Consider the following 17,502-nt stretch of genomic DNA (forward strand, 5'->3'; position numbering starts at 1 on the left):
CTTAGACACCAGTAGCCCCCTAAATACAGCCATAAGTGACATTCTAGTGTAACAATAACTTCCAGTTGGCTTAGCATTGTAGTATATTAACATTGAAAGATAGTGTTAGCTTTTTGGGGTTTAATTTGTTACACCTCTAAGGCGGTGATTCTTAAACTGTCACGATTGGCTTACCCCAAAGCAGAGCAAAAAAATAAACAACTATAATAACAAAAAGTTACTAATAAGTGCGGCCCAGGGGACAATTGCAGCCAGAGGCTTGTTTTGTTGTTGACCCATTGCACATTGTAGAAATAAAATATGTAATGTAAACATTTTTTTAAGATAGAGCTAAATGGCACAATGCAAAGACAAAATGCTGACTTGTTGATAATAATAACTAATAATAAAAATAAGTTTTGTGTTTAAATATTTATATGAACATGTTTTCCTTCTTTTTACCAAATTAAAAATGTATAGAATATTTTTCAGTGTGCGGCCTTTCAATGGAAAAACTGCACTGAACCAAAGCCAAAGTGTATGTGAAACAGAAATGACATAACAATTAACAAGCACACACACAGTCCCACTGTGTTTGCTTCCAAAGGCTGAAAATGCTTAAGTTCACTTACAGTTGGTGTGAAGAGACACTATCAACCCTCTCTTACAAATGTTACTTTTTTAAACCATTCAGCAGGACATTTATTTATAGCTTTCTCTAAGTTTTGATCTTACTCAGCATTCATGCATGGAGAACAGGGAAGTGAAGTGACAGATAGCGCACTCTATATTCCTGCGACTTGAACTTTGCTCACTACATTTTATCGTCATCAGGGTCGGGCGATAGTATGTATGCTTCGAAGCCCACAGAAATCCTCTGCGGAGAGCCACGGGTTTACTAGGAAGACTTTACTAGAAAAGGATGGCTGGAAGGAGACGCAATAGGGGCAGCAACAACCAGCAACTGGCCCCCCGGCCACCAAGAGGGCGCTCACGAAGGGTAAAGTACACAAATATCTCTCTTGAGTTTATTGTCATGACTTTTTGTCCCACTTTTTGTACTTAAACTGTAATATCGACTTTTTATTGACTTGCATGTAAGGAGTTAACTCATAAGATGGGTGGGACAGGATGACGTAACTCATGACCACGCCATTTGGTATATCTGCAATATGTTAATAAAATGTACTGTAAATGGGGATGTTTTAAAAATGTTACCATTAAAAATGAAAATGCAAGGTTGTACAGGATAAAATAAATATAAAGGTCAAAAGTTTGGAGACACTTTTTTTATACAATAAAATGCAAAATTGTCTCGACGTTATATTAGGATTGGGATTCAATTGGTCGTCATTGCACATGCATAAAAGAATACAAGGTAACAAAATGTGGGGTGACATCAAATCCATGAGTGTGAATCGTCAAAAGCAAATAATTATGATTTTAATGAGACTTTGTCAGCATGAAAAAACTACTGCTACTACTATTACTACTACTTTACATTCATTTGTATTGTATATTTGTACCAGTCTCGGTCAATTTTCGAAAAAATGAATGAAGGCCTTTTCTGATGAATGCCTTTTATTGCTGATCACAAACCAAATCCCCTTTGGCTGACACTGTATTTATTTTTAGTTCCCTGGCTGACAAGCAGCTTGAAGCTAATTATGTAACTCCATACACAAAGCCGCCAAACAAATCACTAATTTGATCCAGTTTGAGAAACTGTTCAAACTCAACATTTTCACTACAGGACAAATAATCTTTATTGAACTTCACTAGAAATTGGATCAACTTTCTCTTCTCATAAAATGAACTATACATTATTTAACTATTTATTGATAGTAACTTTGCAATTTATGAATTATTTACTTACTCATTTGATAACCACGTGCCTTCTCCATCGCTGCCCCCACCATCTGGAACTCTCGCCCCCTTACCAATCGATTATGTCATAATCCCACAATGTTCAAAAGATGATTAAAAACTCACCTTTTCAAAACTGCTTTTAGAACTGGACAACATAATGTTCTTTTTCATTAAGCCCAGGGTCCTCAAAAAATTGTCCGGGGGCCGGGCTGTGTGTGTGTGTGTGTGTGTGTGTGTGTGTGTGTGTGTATATATATATATATATATATATATATATATATATATATATATACACACACACTGTCAGCAGCATTAGAAAAAACAACTCTTAGACACCAGTAGCCCCCTAAATACAGCCATAAGTGACATGCTAACAATAACTTCCAGTTAGCTATACACACACACACACACAAACACCCAAACACACAAAGATTCACAGTCCTAATATATATATATATATATATATATATATATATATATATATATATATATATATATATATATATATATATATATATATATATATATATATATATATATATATATATGTATATGTATATATATATATATATATATATATATATGTATATGTATATATATATATATATATCTATATGTATATGTATATGTAGGTGTGGGAAAAATCACAAGACTACTTAATTTCTACATAACTGTTTCATGAGGGGTTCCCTCAATCATCAGGAGATGATTGAGGGAATATATATATACATATATATATATATATATTAGGGCTGTGAATCTTTGGGTGTGCCACGATTCGATTCAATATCGATTCTTGGGGTCGCGATTCGATAATACATCGATTTTTTTCGATTCAAAACGATTCTCGATTCTAAAACGATTTTTTCCCAATTCAAAACGATTCTGTATTCATTCAATACATAGGATTTTAGCAGGATCTACCCCAGTCTGCTGACATGCAAGCAGAGTAGTAGATTTTCGTAAAAAGCTTTTATAATTGTACAGAACAATGTTTTATCAACTGATTGCAATAATGTAAATTTTTTTTTAACTATTAAACGAACCAAAAACATGACTTATTTTATTTTTGTGAAAATATTGGACACAGTGTGTTGTCAAGCTTATGAGATGCAATGCAAGTGTAAGCCAGTGTGACACTATTGTTCTTTTTTTAATTTTTTATAAATGTCTACTGATAATGTCAATGAGGGATTTTAAATCACTGCTATGCTGAAATTATAACTAATATTGATACTGTTGTTGATAATATTCATTTTTGTTTCACTACTATTGGTTTGTTCTGTGTCGTGTTTGTGTCTTCTCTCAATTGCTTTGTTTATTGCACTTCTGAGTGTTGCTGGGTCAGGTTTGGTTTTGGAATTAGATTGCATTGTTATGGTATTGCTGTGCATTGTTTTGTTGGATTGATTTAAAAAAAAAAAATCAATTAAAAAAAAAAGATAATCGATTCTGAATCGCACAACGTGACAATCGCGATTCAAATTCGAATCGATTTTTTCCCACACCCTATATATATATATATATATATGTATATATATATATATATATATATACATATATATATATATATATACATATATATATATATATATATATATATATAGGGTGTGGGAAAAAATCGATTCGAATACGAATGGGTGGGTTCCCTCCGAGTACTCCGGCTTCCTCCCACTTCCAAAGACATGCACCTGGGGATAGGTTGATTGGCAACACTAAATTGGCCCTAGTGTGTGAATGTGAGTGTGAATGTTGTCTGTCTATCTGTGTTGGCCCTGCGATGAGGTGGCGACTTGCCCAGGGTGTACACCTGAGATAGGCACCAGCGCCCCCCGCGACCCCAAAGGGAATAAGCGGTAGAAAAATGATGGATGGATATATATATGTATATATATATATATATATATACACATAACTGGTACACAATATTATGTTCCAAACAAACAAATGGTTAAAATCAGTCAAATCTGTGTAAATATAATGAATGGTGATGATCACAAGACTATATAAAGATAAAAATAATGATTATAGATTAAAATGAAAATAGTTTAGATTAGACATAACTTTATTGATCCCCTGTTCGTGGAAATTAAGTTTCCAATAGCAACACCATATGGTGGACACCTGTGGTTCTTAATCTTTTTCACCAAGTACCGCCTCAGAACACACTTGGCTCTCCAAGTACCAAGTAATGACCAACATTGAAATGCAGTAGCGTAGTAGGCCTAAGTATTCATCAAAAACAAGGGAGGGATTTTATTTAAGGAGATTATTTAATATGTTTGGCCCCCGTACCATTGCACACAGTTTGAACAGTAACACTGTGTTTGAATATTTAATGAAGTCATTTTATGCCGTGCCACTAGATGGAGCCTGCATAACACAGTCTGAGAATCACTGCTGTACACTGTCGAGTGCACAGAATACAGGACAGTGACAATAGCATCACAGAACATTATAATCAGTAATCAGATCATAGTTAAATGGAGATGACATATGAATTGAAAAAAAGTATGTATAATTCAAACCAAAGCCGAAGATCAACTAATTGTGTTTTTTGTTTCTAAATAATTTCCATTACAGTTTTAATTATGACAAGAATGTAAAAGCAAAGGAGAGCTGAATACACAGCAACAGATGACATCAAGTAATAGATCGAACACAACCTAAAGTGAGGTTTATAGATTTTAGATAAAAGTTGGGTTCAAAGTATAGCTAACAGCACAACAGATAAAGTCCATGTCCTGACCCCTATAGCCTGCTGTCATTATTAACAAATATGTCTGCTAAATTAGATTACATAATAGCTGCTGTAATTGCTCATTTATCCAATGACGTGATTATGTTTTTCAGCATGAGTCAGACATTGTGTTGCATACACTATACCTAACGCCTGGTAACCTTTTGAAAGCCAAACTGGTTTCTTGCACGCTCCAAAAAACAAGCAAAAAAAAAAAAAAACAGCAGTTAGTTCACGTCCATACTTGTCCACTGTCATGATGCTTGCTGAGAGGACCAACTCCAGATAAATAAAAGTAGATGGACTTTTTTAATGTTGTTTTCATTGCATTTACAGGCACTAAGGGAGCCCGCTGTTTTCGCCAGCTCGACAGGTTATGAATCAGAAGTCCCCCATGAAAAGCTCACCATTGTTCAAGCCAAGAGAGGCACACCAGGTGGTCGTCGTCATTCATGGTTTTATTCTGCGTATGATTGACAAACTGTTGCCTTTAAAAGGCTGTTGTGAAGACAGCAACAAAATGGTGTGGTACAATGGATGTTACGGTGGCTAAGTTAGCATCTTTTTAAGTAATTGAACAACCAAATTTCAGATTGTATTCATTCATGCAGATTAAGAAAACAGATGACGGAAATTTCACCAAGTAGTTTTCTCTAAATCCGGCAGTCATTTCCAATAATATTAGATTAGATTTTCAGAAATGGGTAGGTAACGAACTGGACTTGGAACGCCCCTTTCTATTGGCAGTCTCGATATGCCGCACCTTGTTGGTGTGACGTCATACACAGAACTGAGCCCATTTTCCCACAGAGACAGTGTGGATAAATGCATGTAAAACTATAATTTGATCATTTATTTGCATGTTTTTGTCGCCCTGATCCATGATTACTTCAAACCTGATACGGTCAACATTATGAGCAAAATAGAAATATTAAAGAATCGCCATTACAAGACTTCCCTGCTGTCTCCTCATGCACTTTTGTCATTTCCTCAGCATCTTGAGGAAATCATCAGATAAGATGATGCAAAATAGAATACCTAACATCTTTTTGTCTTGTTTTTGAGCACCTGGTCTGCTCATCAAGTTTTTCCGCAGGTTCTGACTCAGTCTTTCTTGCCTCGATAGTGCTCCTGTTTTTCGAGATAGCACTTGGCTTGAGTCTTTTTTATTTTCTTCCGCCCAAACTCCAAACTAAACCTTTCTTCTCCAAAGTCAGAATCTTTAAAATGATCTCTGCAAATGACACTGTGTCGAATTTCGACTCGTATTCGTAATATTCCCATCTTTTGGAAATGTATGCAGTCTAATGCCTTCTTGAGTTGTATTGCTACAACGTGCAACAATGCATCAGGCAGACATATGGGATTTTGCCTTCAAATTCTGTGTGATTTACCAAAACTCATGCAAAATATACTATTGCCTCCAGCCTTCTGTAGGTGACGACAGCTGGCTGGTGCAGGAATTACAGTGGGGCAAAAAAGTATTTAGTCAGCCACTGATAGTGCTAGTTCTCCCACTTAAAATGATGACAGAGGTCTGTAATTTTCATCATAGGTACACTTCCACTGTGAGAGACAGAATGTGAAAAAAAATCCAGGAATTCACATTGTAAGAATTTTAAATAATTTATTTGTAAATTATGGTGGAAAATAAGTATTTGGTCAACCATTCAAAGCTCTCACTGATGGAATGAGGTTTTGGCTCAAAATCTCACGATACATGGCCCCATTCATTCTTTCCTTAACACTGATCAATCGTCCTGTCCCATTAGCAGAAAAATAGCCCCAAAGCATGAGGTTTCCACGTCCATGCTTCACAGTAGGTATGGTGTTCTTGGGATGCAACTCAGTATTCTTCTTCCTCCAAACACGACGAGTTGAGTTAGTACCAAAATGGATACAAAGATGATACAGCAGAGGATTGGGAGAATGTCATGTTGTCGTGTTTGGAGGAAGAAGAATACTCAGTTGCATCCCAAGAACACCATAACTACTGTAAAGCATGGGGTTGGACACATCAAGCTTTGGGGCTGTTTTTCTGCTAAGGGGACAGGACGATTGATCCGTGTTAAGGAAAGAATGAATGAGGCCATGTATCGTGAGATTTTGAGCCAAAACCTCTTTCCATCAGTGAGAGCTTTGAATGGTTGACCAAATACTTATTTTCCACCATAATTTACAAATAAATTCTTTAAAATCCCTACAATGTGAATTCCTGGATTTTTTTTCACATTCTGTCTTTCACAGTTGAATTGTACCTATGATGAAAATTACAGACCTCTGTCATCATTTTAAGTGGGAGAACTTGCACAATCGGTGGCAGACTAATACTTTTTTGCCCCACTGTAAATGTGCTGAAAAAAAAGAAGCGTAAATTTGCTACTCTGTCTATTTTTTGGGGAGGGTGGGTTTTACTTATAGGCCCATAACTATGAAATAAATGCCATTGTTGTCAGCATTAGAGGGGCCCTTTAATTTGGTGATCATCATACCTAATTTTTTGTGAGTGCCGCTCTATTAATTTATCACGGAAATGAGGCACCGATATCTATTTAGTTCTTCGGTCTGTTTCCTACCGTTCATGTCGGTCTTTTATGGTGCCAAGTTTCTGTATGCATCTCTACAAGTGTGTAGAAAATGTTAGAGTTTTTGGAGTTCAAAGAATCACATCTCTCCTGCGCCAGCAGCATTCATGTAGCCCCCACACCATGAATAACCACCATTGGCTTCAGGCAAGACACATCTTGATACTCACTTGCATTGCCAGCTATCCAGGCAATCAATTAATCAATCAATCAATCAATCAACGTTTACTTACAAAGCCCTAAATCACGAGTGTCTCAAAGGGCTGCACAAACCACAATGAAATCGTTTGCTCAGATCCCACATCAGGGCAAGAAAAAACTCAACCCAATGGGATGACAATGAGATACCTTGGAGGGGCCCGCAGATGTGCCCCCCTCCCCCCAAGGGGCCCGCAGATGTGCCCCCCCCCCCCTGGGCGATCGGTGCAATGGACGTCGAGTGGATCTAGAATAATAGTGTGAGAGTCCAGTCCGTAATGGATCTAACATAATAATGTGTTGATTAGTTTTCAGTTGCACAGGCTGTACACTGACTAATCTAAAGTACATCTAAGTTTTATTCCTACAGTATTATCCCATTTAAAAAAACATTTTTTAATACATATATTTTCTTATCTTACAGCTTACAGACCAGTGAGAGTCTATGCTGATGGAATATTTGATCTTTTTCACTCTGGACACGCCCGAGCGCTGATGCAGGCCAAAAATGTCTTCCCAAACACGCATCTGATAGTGGGAGGTACATGATGACTCTTTCATGGCATTCATATTAATGAACGGAGAACGTGTATTTAATCCGTGGCGACGTGTTTGTGTGTGCAGTGTGCAGTGACGAGCTGACCCATAAGTTTAAGGGCTACACGGTGATGACAGAGGACGAGCGCTACGAAGCCCTGAGGCACTGTCGATATGTAGACGAGGTGGTGCGGGACGCTCCCTGGACCCTCTCTACAGAGTTCCTCAAGAAACACAAGGTTAAAGGTCATGCAGTCAGAAAACAAGCGACTTCTGGGCTGTCTCGGACGGTGTCTGACCACCTTGTGGCACTTTCAGATTGATTTTGTGGCTCATGATGACATCCCTTACACTTCGGCTGGCTCCGAGGATGTTTATAAGCACATTAAGGAAGCTGGTAAGGATTCACATACCTTGCAATTTTGTGTCGGGTTTATGTCGTTCAGTTTATATTGTCATGTACGTCAGGGATGTTCGTGGCCACCCAGAGGACAGAAGGCATCTCCACATCCGACCTGATCACCCGCATCGTGCGTGACTACGACATCTACGTGCGACGCAACTTGCAGAGAGGCTACACGGCCAGAGAGCTCAATGTTGGATTCATCAATGTGAGCCAGAAACTGTTTCATTATCAATACTTTCTCCTAAATCCATACAATCGGGCTACCAATTCTTTTATTCCAGAAAAAAAAAATTCTGGTTTTCCGTAACACTCATTCTCTATTTAAAAAAAGCGTTATCACATCAGCATTTCTCGACCGATTCAAAACATTTCCGTAATATTTATTTAATATGAAAAAGTGTTACTATTTCCACATTTCTTAACTGATTTTAACTGTACCAAAGTGAAAATACTCTTTGCTAATATTAGCTACGTGCTAGCCTGCTAACATTAACATGGTAAATTTTTTTAAACCAATTTTGCAGGTGTATGCCTCAGAGTCATGTAACTTGATACTTGACATATGCTAACTGGTAACATGCTAGCTTTTTAAAAGACACACCTCAGAGTCAGATACCTTGAATCATGTTAAATGTTAGCATGCTAATGTTAGCATGCAACTTTTTTAACCAAATTTTGCAGGCGTACACCTTAGAGCAGGGGTGCCCACACTTTTAGACCCGCTCGACATCCATTGCTTTCGTCCTCTCCAAGATTCTCATAGTCATCATTGTCACCGACGTCCCACTGGGTGTGAGTTTTCCTTGCCCTTATGTGGGCCTACCGAGGATGTCGTAGTGGTTTGTGTTGTGGTTTGGGCAGCCCTTTGAGACACTAGTGATTTAGGGCTATATAAGTAAACATTGATTGATTGATTGATTTTAGCAAGCTACTTTTCAAAAAAGGGACCCATTACCTCCCTGCTTGGCACCCAGCATCAAGGGTTGGAATTGGAGGTTAAATCACCAAAAATGATTCCTGGGCGCGGCCACCGCTGCTGCCCACTGCTCCGACTTCCTTTTCCCTCGTAGAAGAAGAAGCTCGCGGTGCATGCTGGGATATATGACTGCGGGAGGCGCGCCGTTTCTGTGTGTTTATGTAAAGACCCCAAAATGGCTCCTATTAGTTTAAACTCAAGGCGATCAGTCACACAGTAGAACACGGGAGTAGAGCAGCAGCGAGAGAATTTAACATTAACAGCAGCGACACTGACTCGTTTAATGACGACTTCGAGGAGACGGAGACGGGCATGTTGGATGCCGTATTCGCCCAACTGTTTGATTCGAACACTGAAGAAGAAGAATTTGAGGGATTCGTGGATGAGGAATAACTTAATAAAGTGAGCTTTACATGTTTATTTTGTGTGTTGTGTTGTGTGACATTATTGTTTGAGCAACGTTGAGTTATTGATATATTATTGCTTTGCACTATTTCGAGTGTTACTACATTGTGATTGCACTAACGTTTGATTTACCGTAACAGTATCAGACTGTTTTTTACGTGTTTATTGAATCGGGGAAAATAATAAAACAGCTGTTTATTCATTTTGGGAGTGAACAAAGTTGTCAGAACGCTGGTTTGTAATCTATTAATAAAGTTTGACTGACCTATCTGACTGTTTTGTTGACATTCCCTTTAGCGCAGCTCCATCTAAATCATAACGTAACCCCAGCCTCTACTGTAGCATCTATTCTATGCGCCTAATAATGCGGTGCGCCTTATATATGAACACAGTAGTAAAGTAGGCCATTCATCAAATGTGCGCCTTATAATCTGGTGCGCCTTATAGTGCGGAAAATACGGTAGTGCCGATAAGTTCCGCATTTTCAATTTTACATTGTGAAGGATAAAAAAAAAAGAGTCCTCCTTTCTGTCCGACACCACAAGAAAGTGGTTGGCTTTTATGCTAACATTAGCATCTTAGTTGTCTTTAGGTAATTTTGCTTGCTAGAGTTTCAGGTCGTGTTCATTGACGCTATGTTGTCAGCGCGATGCTGGTTAGCATTTCACTTCGGCTTCATCTTTTCAGCATTCACACGCAAAATTGCATATTATAGTTATTAGTAGACTCCTGAAGGTCCCCCAACACACCCTAAACATAACGTCAGTCACTGCCCCACATACAGTACACACATACTTGGTATGTTTACACTCACTAAACACTAATTATAGACTTAATTTGGTTGAAACTGACTTTTTTAAACACATAATTATAATTTTCAGGCAGCTTTTATACTTGAATAAGGTTTTTTACTTTTTAAAGCCCCACTTAAAAACTTTCAGTTTTGGTTGATTTTGGTGGCGCCTGTGGACAAAAAGGGGCAGTGTTTTGGCAGAGGGAAAACCACATTCCCCATTAGGACTAGCGCATACAGCGTCAAACTGACACAATCACACCACAATGATTCAGTATTACTGATCTTTCCACAGTAGGAATCTACAGAGTTTACTCAAACTTTATATTTGCGCTTTGCAGTCATTGCATTGTTATTTCTTTATTCAGTTCAGTTGCGTGGCTGTTTGTGTTAGCGTGGAACTGCAAACTATCAAGCCGGTGGCTATTATTGCTATCACGCAAATTTCCGATAACTAACATTAGCATAAGCATTTTGATTTGAGCTTCGAAAGTTGCTTATTTGTTTAACAGAAATAGCGCCAAGAAAGAATCGGTCTAAAATTTCTCCTCGTCTTTGAGCTCACGTCTGTGAGTGAAAGCCGGGCCAATGTTGATCTTTGATTGTCTTTATATCCGGATATCGCCTCGCTATTTTTTTTGTTTTTGTTTCCTTGGACAAAACTTTTCGTTTCTTTGGTTGTTTTGTAGCTTCTGCTATGATAGCTGTAATTGCACGTAAGGGTTTTTCTTCCTCTTAGTTTTCTGGCGGCACGTAAGCGTTCGCATCTACTTCAGTCTTTTTATCCATCCATCCATTTTCTACCGCTTATTCCCTATCTCAGCTGCAATCGGGCGGAAGGCAGGGTACACCCTGGACAAGTCGCCACCTCATCGCAGGGCCAACACAGATAGACAGACAACATTCACACTCACATTCACACACTAGGGCCAATTTAGTGTTGCCAATCAACCTATCCCCAGGTGCATGTCTTTGGAAGTGGGAGGAAGCCGGAGTACCCGGAGGGAACCCACGCATTCACGGGGAGAACATGCAAACTCCACACAGAAAGATCCCGAGCCTGGATTTGAACCCAGGACTGCAGGAACTTCGTATTGTGAGGCAGACGCACTAACCCCTCTGCCACGTGAAGCCCTCAGTCTTTTTAATGAATGGGAAAAGGGGGAAGTGACGTATGCCGTAAAGCAATTTGCAAATTTGTAGTTTTTTGTGTGGTACGGTTCCTGCCACTCTCTTTAAAGTTGCATAGTGCCATGGGAAGCGATTGAGACCTCTCTGGCAATGACAGAGGTCTCATTCAACTAGTTGTAAGTCAACATGTCATGCCAAACGTTATGAAAGCATTTTATGAGGGTTGGTAAATTACTCAGTGTCGCTTTGAAGGATGGGATTACTATAGACAAATCAAGACACAAACACGTCTACTTTATTTGGATTTCAAACCAGTTCCATCTTGCATGTATACTGTACATTCCCATCCATCCATTATTGTATCGTGCCGGTCTTAACGTGATAGCTCGGAAGCACAGTAGATGTCGCACGCATTCCATAATAAAAAAAAATCCCACAATACTTACATGTTTATGTCTCAGTTTCCTCAAGCATTCAAAGTAGTTCAGTCAGTAGGCCTTTTTAATAGAGCTAAACGGTCGCATAAATTCTTCAAACCCTCCTAAATTATTTACTGTTTTATTTTTATTTTTATTAGCTTTTTTGTTGTTTTTTGTTGTTGTAATTAATATAAAGTGGCCAGACTGTGAGTTTTAAAAATCATACAATCTGTCATTATTCACTTGAATATGATTATAAACATGTCAATTTTTCTTTTACGTCATAGTGTAAGGTAGAGATTAGCGGATTCATGTAGAATTATCATTGGTGGATAATAACAATCATAATAATACAATCATTATTATAATGATAATAATTTTTATTGCATCTGGTGGGGCTACATGGTCAGGCTCTTGGCTTTTAAAGTTTATTCATAAAAGTTACAAAAAAAACTATTCTGTCAAAGTTAAATGATAAAGTTGTTTGATAAAATACAAAATCATTCCTTCTGGTAGTGGCAATCCTAGCATGGAGCACTTCACCGTTTACACGACACAGACGTCAGAACATCATCAAAGTTCACATTACTGCATTCACACACAGCACGAACATTTGGGAAACAGGAGAAGGTAACAGAAAAAGGGTAATTTATTTAATATGAAATACAAATCTATTTGTGGTAGCTTCAGTTTGTTTCACTTTTTTTATTTCATAGCACATAACTGTTGTGCATTCAAGGAACCTAGATTAAAGTTCGAAACAGAGGCGTCACTTGTTTTAAAGATAGGAGAGGCTTAACAACCCAGTAGTGGTTGTGGCCCTAAACAATTGTATGTTGAATGTTTACGCTTGGCGTTTCTAACTTTTTTGACCTCAGGGTCCGGGGCCCACTAAAATATTACCACTGGATTACTAATCTTACTCTTGATTTTAACCGTATTCAATCATTAACAAGATTAATTTTAAATAACATAGAACCATGTTTTAATCACAAATATTTTTTTTCAAGGCTTAAGTCAGGCTGATTACAAAAAATAATACTGATAAAATATACTGAGAAAAAAAAGGGACCCATAAAACCTGACAAAAAATACATTCACATAGAATTATGCAGTGCTAAAATAAATACTAAAATAATGTTAAATAAAATGGTCAATACTTTTTAAGTGCAAATGAATTTACAGCTTCAACACGTTAGTCATAATTTTTGCACTTAAGACATTTCTCTATAACGCGAGCTCCAGACTTCTTCCGTTTGTTTGATAGTTTCACAAGTGGTGGATAAGTGTATTACAACGGAATTTGCTGTCCTTTTGTTTGGCAACCTTGTAAAAAACCATGGGTTACGCCTTTTCAAAAATACAGTATTAACAGTGCGCTTCTAAGTTGACTTGAACATGGTCAGAGCCTTTCATGTGGCCCACCCTTAAACAACCACGTAGAGCAGGGTCGTCAAACATTTAGCCCACGGGCCGGATCAGGCCCGCGAACAGGTTTTATCCAGCCCGCGGGATGAGTTTGCAAAGTATAAAAATGAGCCAAAATTTTCGAATGAAAGAAACTGCTGTTCTAAATGTGTCCACTAGATGTCGCAATAATAATTATTTGTATCTTTGTAGATTATGCTAAATATGTAAAAAAAAAAAACAACAGTGCACCAGTCAAGGAAAATTAGAAAACTACATAAATAACATCCTGCAATTTGATTTTGATATCATTTTTTTATCTTGATGGATTGAAAATTAACACCAATGAGTTGACTGATGATTTTTATCACATATTGTGTTCAGAAACTATAAATACTGACAAATAAAGATAGAATACTATTAACCGCAACATATAAGTGTAAAGAAAACTCAACAACATTATGATTTCTACATTTTCAGAGTCTTTTTGTTCGATTTTTAAACAAAGAAAACAATCTGATGTCTTTATTTTAAGTTATCGTGCTGTGATTTTACCAGTCTGGCCCACTTGGGAGTAGGTTTTTCTCCAAGTGGCCCCCGATCTAAAATGAGTTTGCCACCCCCGACGTAGAGTGTTTGGGCCAGAAAACGGCTCTGCTGTGCAAAAATAAAACACAAGTATTTTGCTGCTACAGGAGAAGAAGTACCGTCTTCAGAACCAGGTGGACAAGATGAAAGAGACGGTCCGCACTGTGGAGGAGAAGTCCAAACACTTTGTGTACCGGGTGGAGGAGAAGAGCCAGGACCTAATACACAAGTGGGAAGAGAAATCACGGGAATTCATTAGCAACTTCTTGGAGCTTTTTGGACCTGATGGAGCTTGGGCATGTTAACCTTTGCATGAATCCTAAAAAAACACATAACAAAAGCTACTACCATTAAAAAAACAAAAACAGGATACACTATAATATACCATAATATAACAAACTCCAACTCTCTGTTGTCTTTTTGCAGCATGCTATTCAGGAGCGCAGCGGACGAATGCTCCAGGCCCTTTCGCCTTACCCGTCCCCACGTGGCTCCCCCAGTAGCAGTCCCACCAGACTGCTCTCACGTTCTCCTGATTCCTCCCCAGTCGCCTACGCCAGCACCTCTCCCTCCTCCACATCACCTCCTGCCTCTCCATCCTTTCGCCGCCACACCTGAAAAATGGAACTCTCCTCTCTCCAGACTACCTCTGCACAAACACAGTTCTCTTGATCTTCATGTGGAATTCACATTATCACTGAGAAATGCTATGAATTAAACTAAATTGATAGAATTAAGAATTTATTACGGTACTCCCACTGGATTTTTTAAGTAGAGGCAAAACATCAGGATTTGATTGTGAGTGTGAATGTTGTCTGTCTATCTGTGTTTGCCCTGTGATGAGGTGGTGACTATAGAAAATAGATGCAGGGATGAATTGTATTCCTGTAACCCAAAGCATAATTCATCCTTACTTTTTGTTTCCCCTTCATGTTTTTAAGTCATTTCTTGTTGATAAAAATGCACTCCAATGAGTTCAAAAGGAAAATAACTTTTTGTGAATCATTACAAGCAGAATAGGAGGAGACTCACTCTACAGTCATTTTGCCTTAAATACCGTCAAACCTATCTATAGTGACCACTCAAGGGGAGGACAGCAAAAGTGTTGACATAGATGCTGGAGACAAGATAAGAAAACACAGGTGGTGATTTGTTGATAGGAGACAGATAGGCTTTCTGATTCGTAAAAAATTTGAGATCAAATACGGAAGAGTGCAGGTTAGCGTGCGATAATATGACTTCTATGAGTTGTAACAATTAAAATGTTGTGGTTTCCAGTAAGATTCAGGGACGATATTATTGTTTTAGAACTATATGGTCCAAATCGAGTGTGTAACATTTTAGCAAAATAAATTAACCAGTGTAACTGAAATTATTCTGAATACTAGACACTGCAGGCAGGGGCGCCGCTAGGGATTTTGGGCCCCATGAAAGGAATCTTTACAAGGCCCCCAACACATCATTTCATATAATTTTATCATCATTAAGGGCCTCTCTGGACCCTCCTCCATCATGGGCCCCTAGAATCCGTCTCCTTTACCCCCCCCTGACTGCAGGTAAAGTTTCCAATGTTCCTGCTATTTCTTGTAAGGGAATAACGTTTAAATGAATTGTGTAAATCCCAATTAATGGCCAATTCATTCATATATTTTTTAAACAAAGTACAACCAACACTTTGGGTTGAATTAACCAGGTGAATCATTTCCTGCTCTCAATTTCAATATTCAAGACATTTATAATAAAAATACAGTAACTGTAGATTTACCGGCTACTTCTGCTTTTGTTTTTCCAATATGATATAATACAATATCAAAAATTAAGTGCAATGAAAATCTCTTCAGTACACCCTTAGCAGAAAAACCGCCCCAAAGCATGATGTTTCCACCCCCATGCTTCTCAGTAGGTGTGGTGTACCTGCAAATTTAACTTTTGTTTTTTTGACAAATAAATAATAGAAATACAAATGTACAAAATAAATCAATAAAAAAAATTAAGTGCAACCAAATTTTAATGTTGTGCGGTGGTTTGCTAAACATCCTATAAAGTCTGCCGTTTTAAAGCCAATGTTTTATTTTTTCTAATGTCGATAAAATCGATCATTTGACTTAAAAAAATGATGTTAAATCGAAACTTATCTTCTGGAAGGCAAACTTGCCATGCACAGATCAATGTACATTAGTAAAATCTAAGGAATTTGAATTGTCATATCGATTAATTGTTTCACCCCTAATGAGAATGTATACGTTTACACGTATGGCACCACCCACCCCATATATGCGACCAGCCGTAGTAAGTTTAAGTAAAGCGCAATTGAGTGTCATCGTTAATTGCCTTTATTTAATAAGTGCTCAAACTTAAACATTATGGAAGAAAACACAAAACAATTGAAATCGTAAGAAGTTGATTCGAAAAAGGAGTAAATACAATAATCAAATCAGAAGTGTCCAAACTATTTCCACCAACTAAGGATAGTGGAAATAGTTTGGTATACCATTTTTTGGTGATTAATCACATGAGATGTAAAACCTCATTATAATGAGGTTTTACAACTCATGTGATTAATCACAAAAAAAATCCTCATTAATCATGTATGTACGCAGATTAACCACTGTTTATTTTTGATCATGCATGCACCTTTACCTTAACCGCGGATGGTTACCTGAGAGGCTGAGGTTACCTTTACAGTCAGTGATCAGGTCTATGCGTATACGTAAGTGCAAAGGTGAGGGTTCCCTGCCACATTTCACTTCAAAATAATCCATGACTGGACTTTTGAAAAAACTGAACTAATCAACCACATGCTTTCAAGTAAAAAAAATAAAAAATGTTCCTGTATGACATTCAGACAATGAAATTGCATTTGTGTCCAAATATTTGGCTTTTTTAAAGTTATTTTAAATCCAAATTCAGAAGTGTGATTGATCAGATTAAAAAAATAATCATCTGACAGCACTAATTGAAAGACGAGACTTTGTGTTGTAGGCAACTCAAAGTCTAATTAAATACAATTTATTTTTGTTCTTACATTACATATTTGTGGCCATTGTTTATACAGTTTTACAGTTATGTTTTTGTTTGATTTTATTTTCACAATATGCTGCAGCCCAATAAAACTCGAGCTATGGGCAGCAAATGGCCCCCGGGCTGCACTTTGGACACGTCTTTGTTCGATAAAAATAAAACAACTTGCATAAATTTAGTACAGATAAGGGACACCTTAACAAAATGTATGTTTGATTTTCAGAATAAAACACTCTGTGTATAATACTAGCTTATTTACTTATGTTAAAAAACAAAAATTCAGGAAAAAAGACACTCAAGAAAACAATGCGAACACACTCGGTGGAATTTGGGAGACTCAATTGATCAACACATGCATTATTGCAGCTATCCATCCATTTTCTACCACTTATTCCCTTTGGGGTCGCGGGGGGCGCTGGTGCCTATCCCAGCTACAATCGGGCGGGAG

General features: G+C 37.7%; 1 protein-coding gene across 2 annotated transcripts in view; it reads left to right on the forward strand.

The window, feature by feature from the left end:
- pcyt1bb (phosphate cytidylyltransferase 1B, choline b) overlaps positions 1-15,314 on the forward strand; it is a 16,745-nt gene extending 1,431 nt beyond the window's left edge. The window contains exons 3-10 of one of the 2 annotated variants that reach the window (XM_061898442.1): positions 814-979; positions 4,925-5,024; positions 7,796-7,912; positions 7,996-8,147; positions 8,227-8,305; positions 8,377-8,519; positions 14,141-14,329; positions 14,460-15,314. In XM_061898442.1, coding sequence (XP_061754426.1) covers positions 902-979; positions 4,925-5,024; positions 7,796-7,912; positions 7,996-8,147; positions 8,227-8,305; positions 8,377-8,519; positions 14,141-14,329; positions 14,460-14,651 — 1,050 coding nt within the window. In that variant the 5' untranslated portion in view covers positions 814-901 and the 3' untranslated portion in view covers positions 14,652-15,314. Of the gene's footprint in view, positions 1-39; positions 980-4,924; positions 5,025-7,795; positions 7,913-7,995; positions 8,148-8,226; positions 8,306-8,376; positions 8,520-14,140; positions 14,330-14,459 lie in introns of those variants that run through there. The other variant, XM_061898441.1, reaches the window with a different exon arrangement.
- Positions 15,315-17,502: the final 2,188 nt, after the last annotated feature.

Source organism: Nerophis ophidion, linkage group LG04 (assembly GCF_033978795.1).
Source record: "Nerophis ophidion isolate RoL-2023_Sa linkage group LG04, RoL_Noph_v1.0, whole genome shotgun sequence".
NCBI classification, from domain to species: domain Eukaryota; kingdom Metazoa; phylum Chordata; class Actinopteri; order Syngnathiformes; family Syngnathidae; genus Nerophis; species Nerophis ophidion.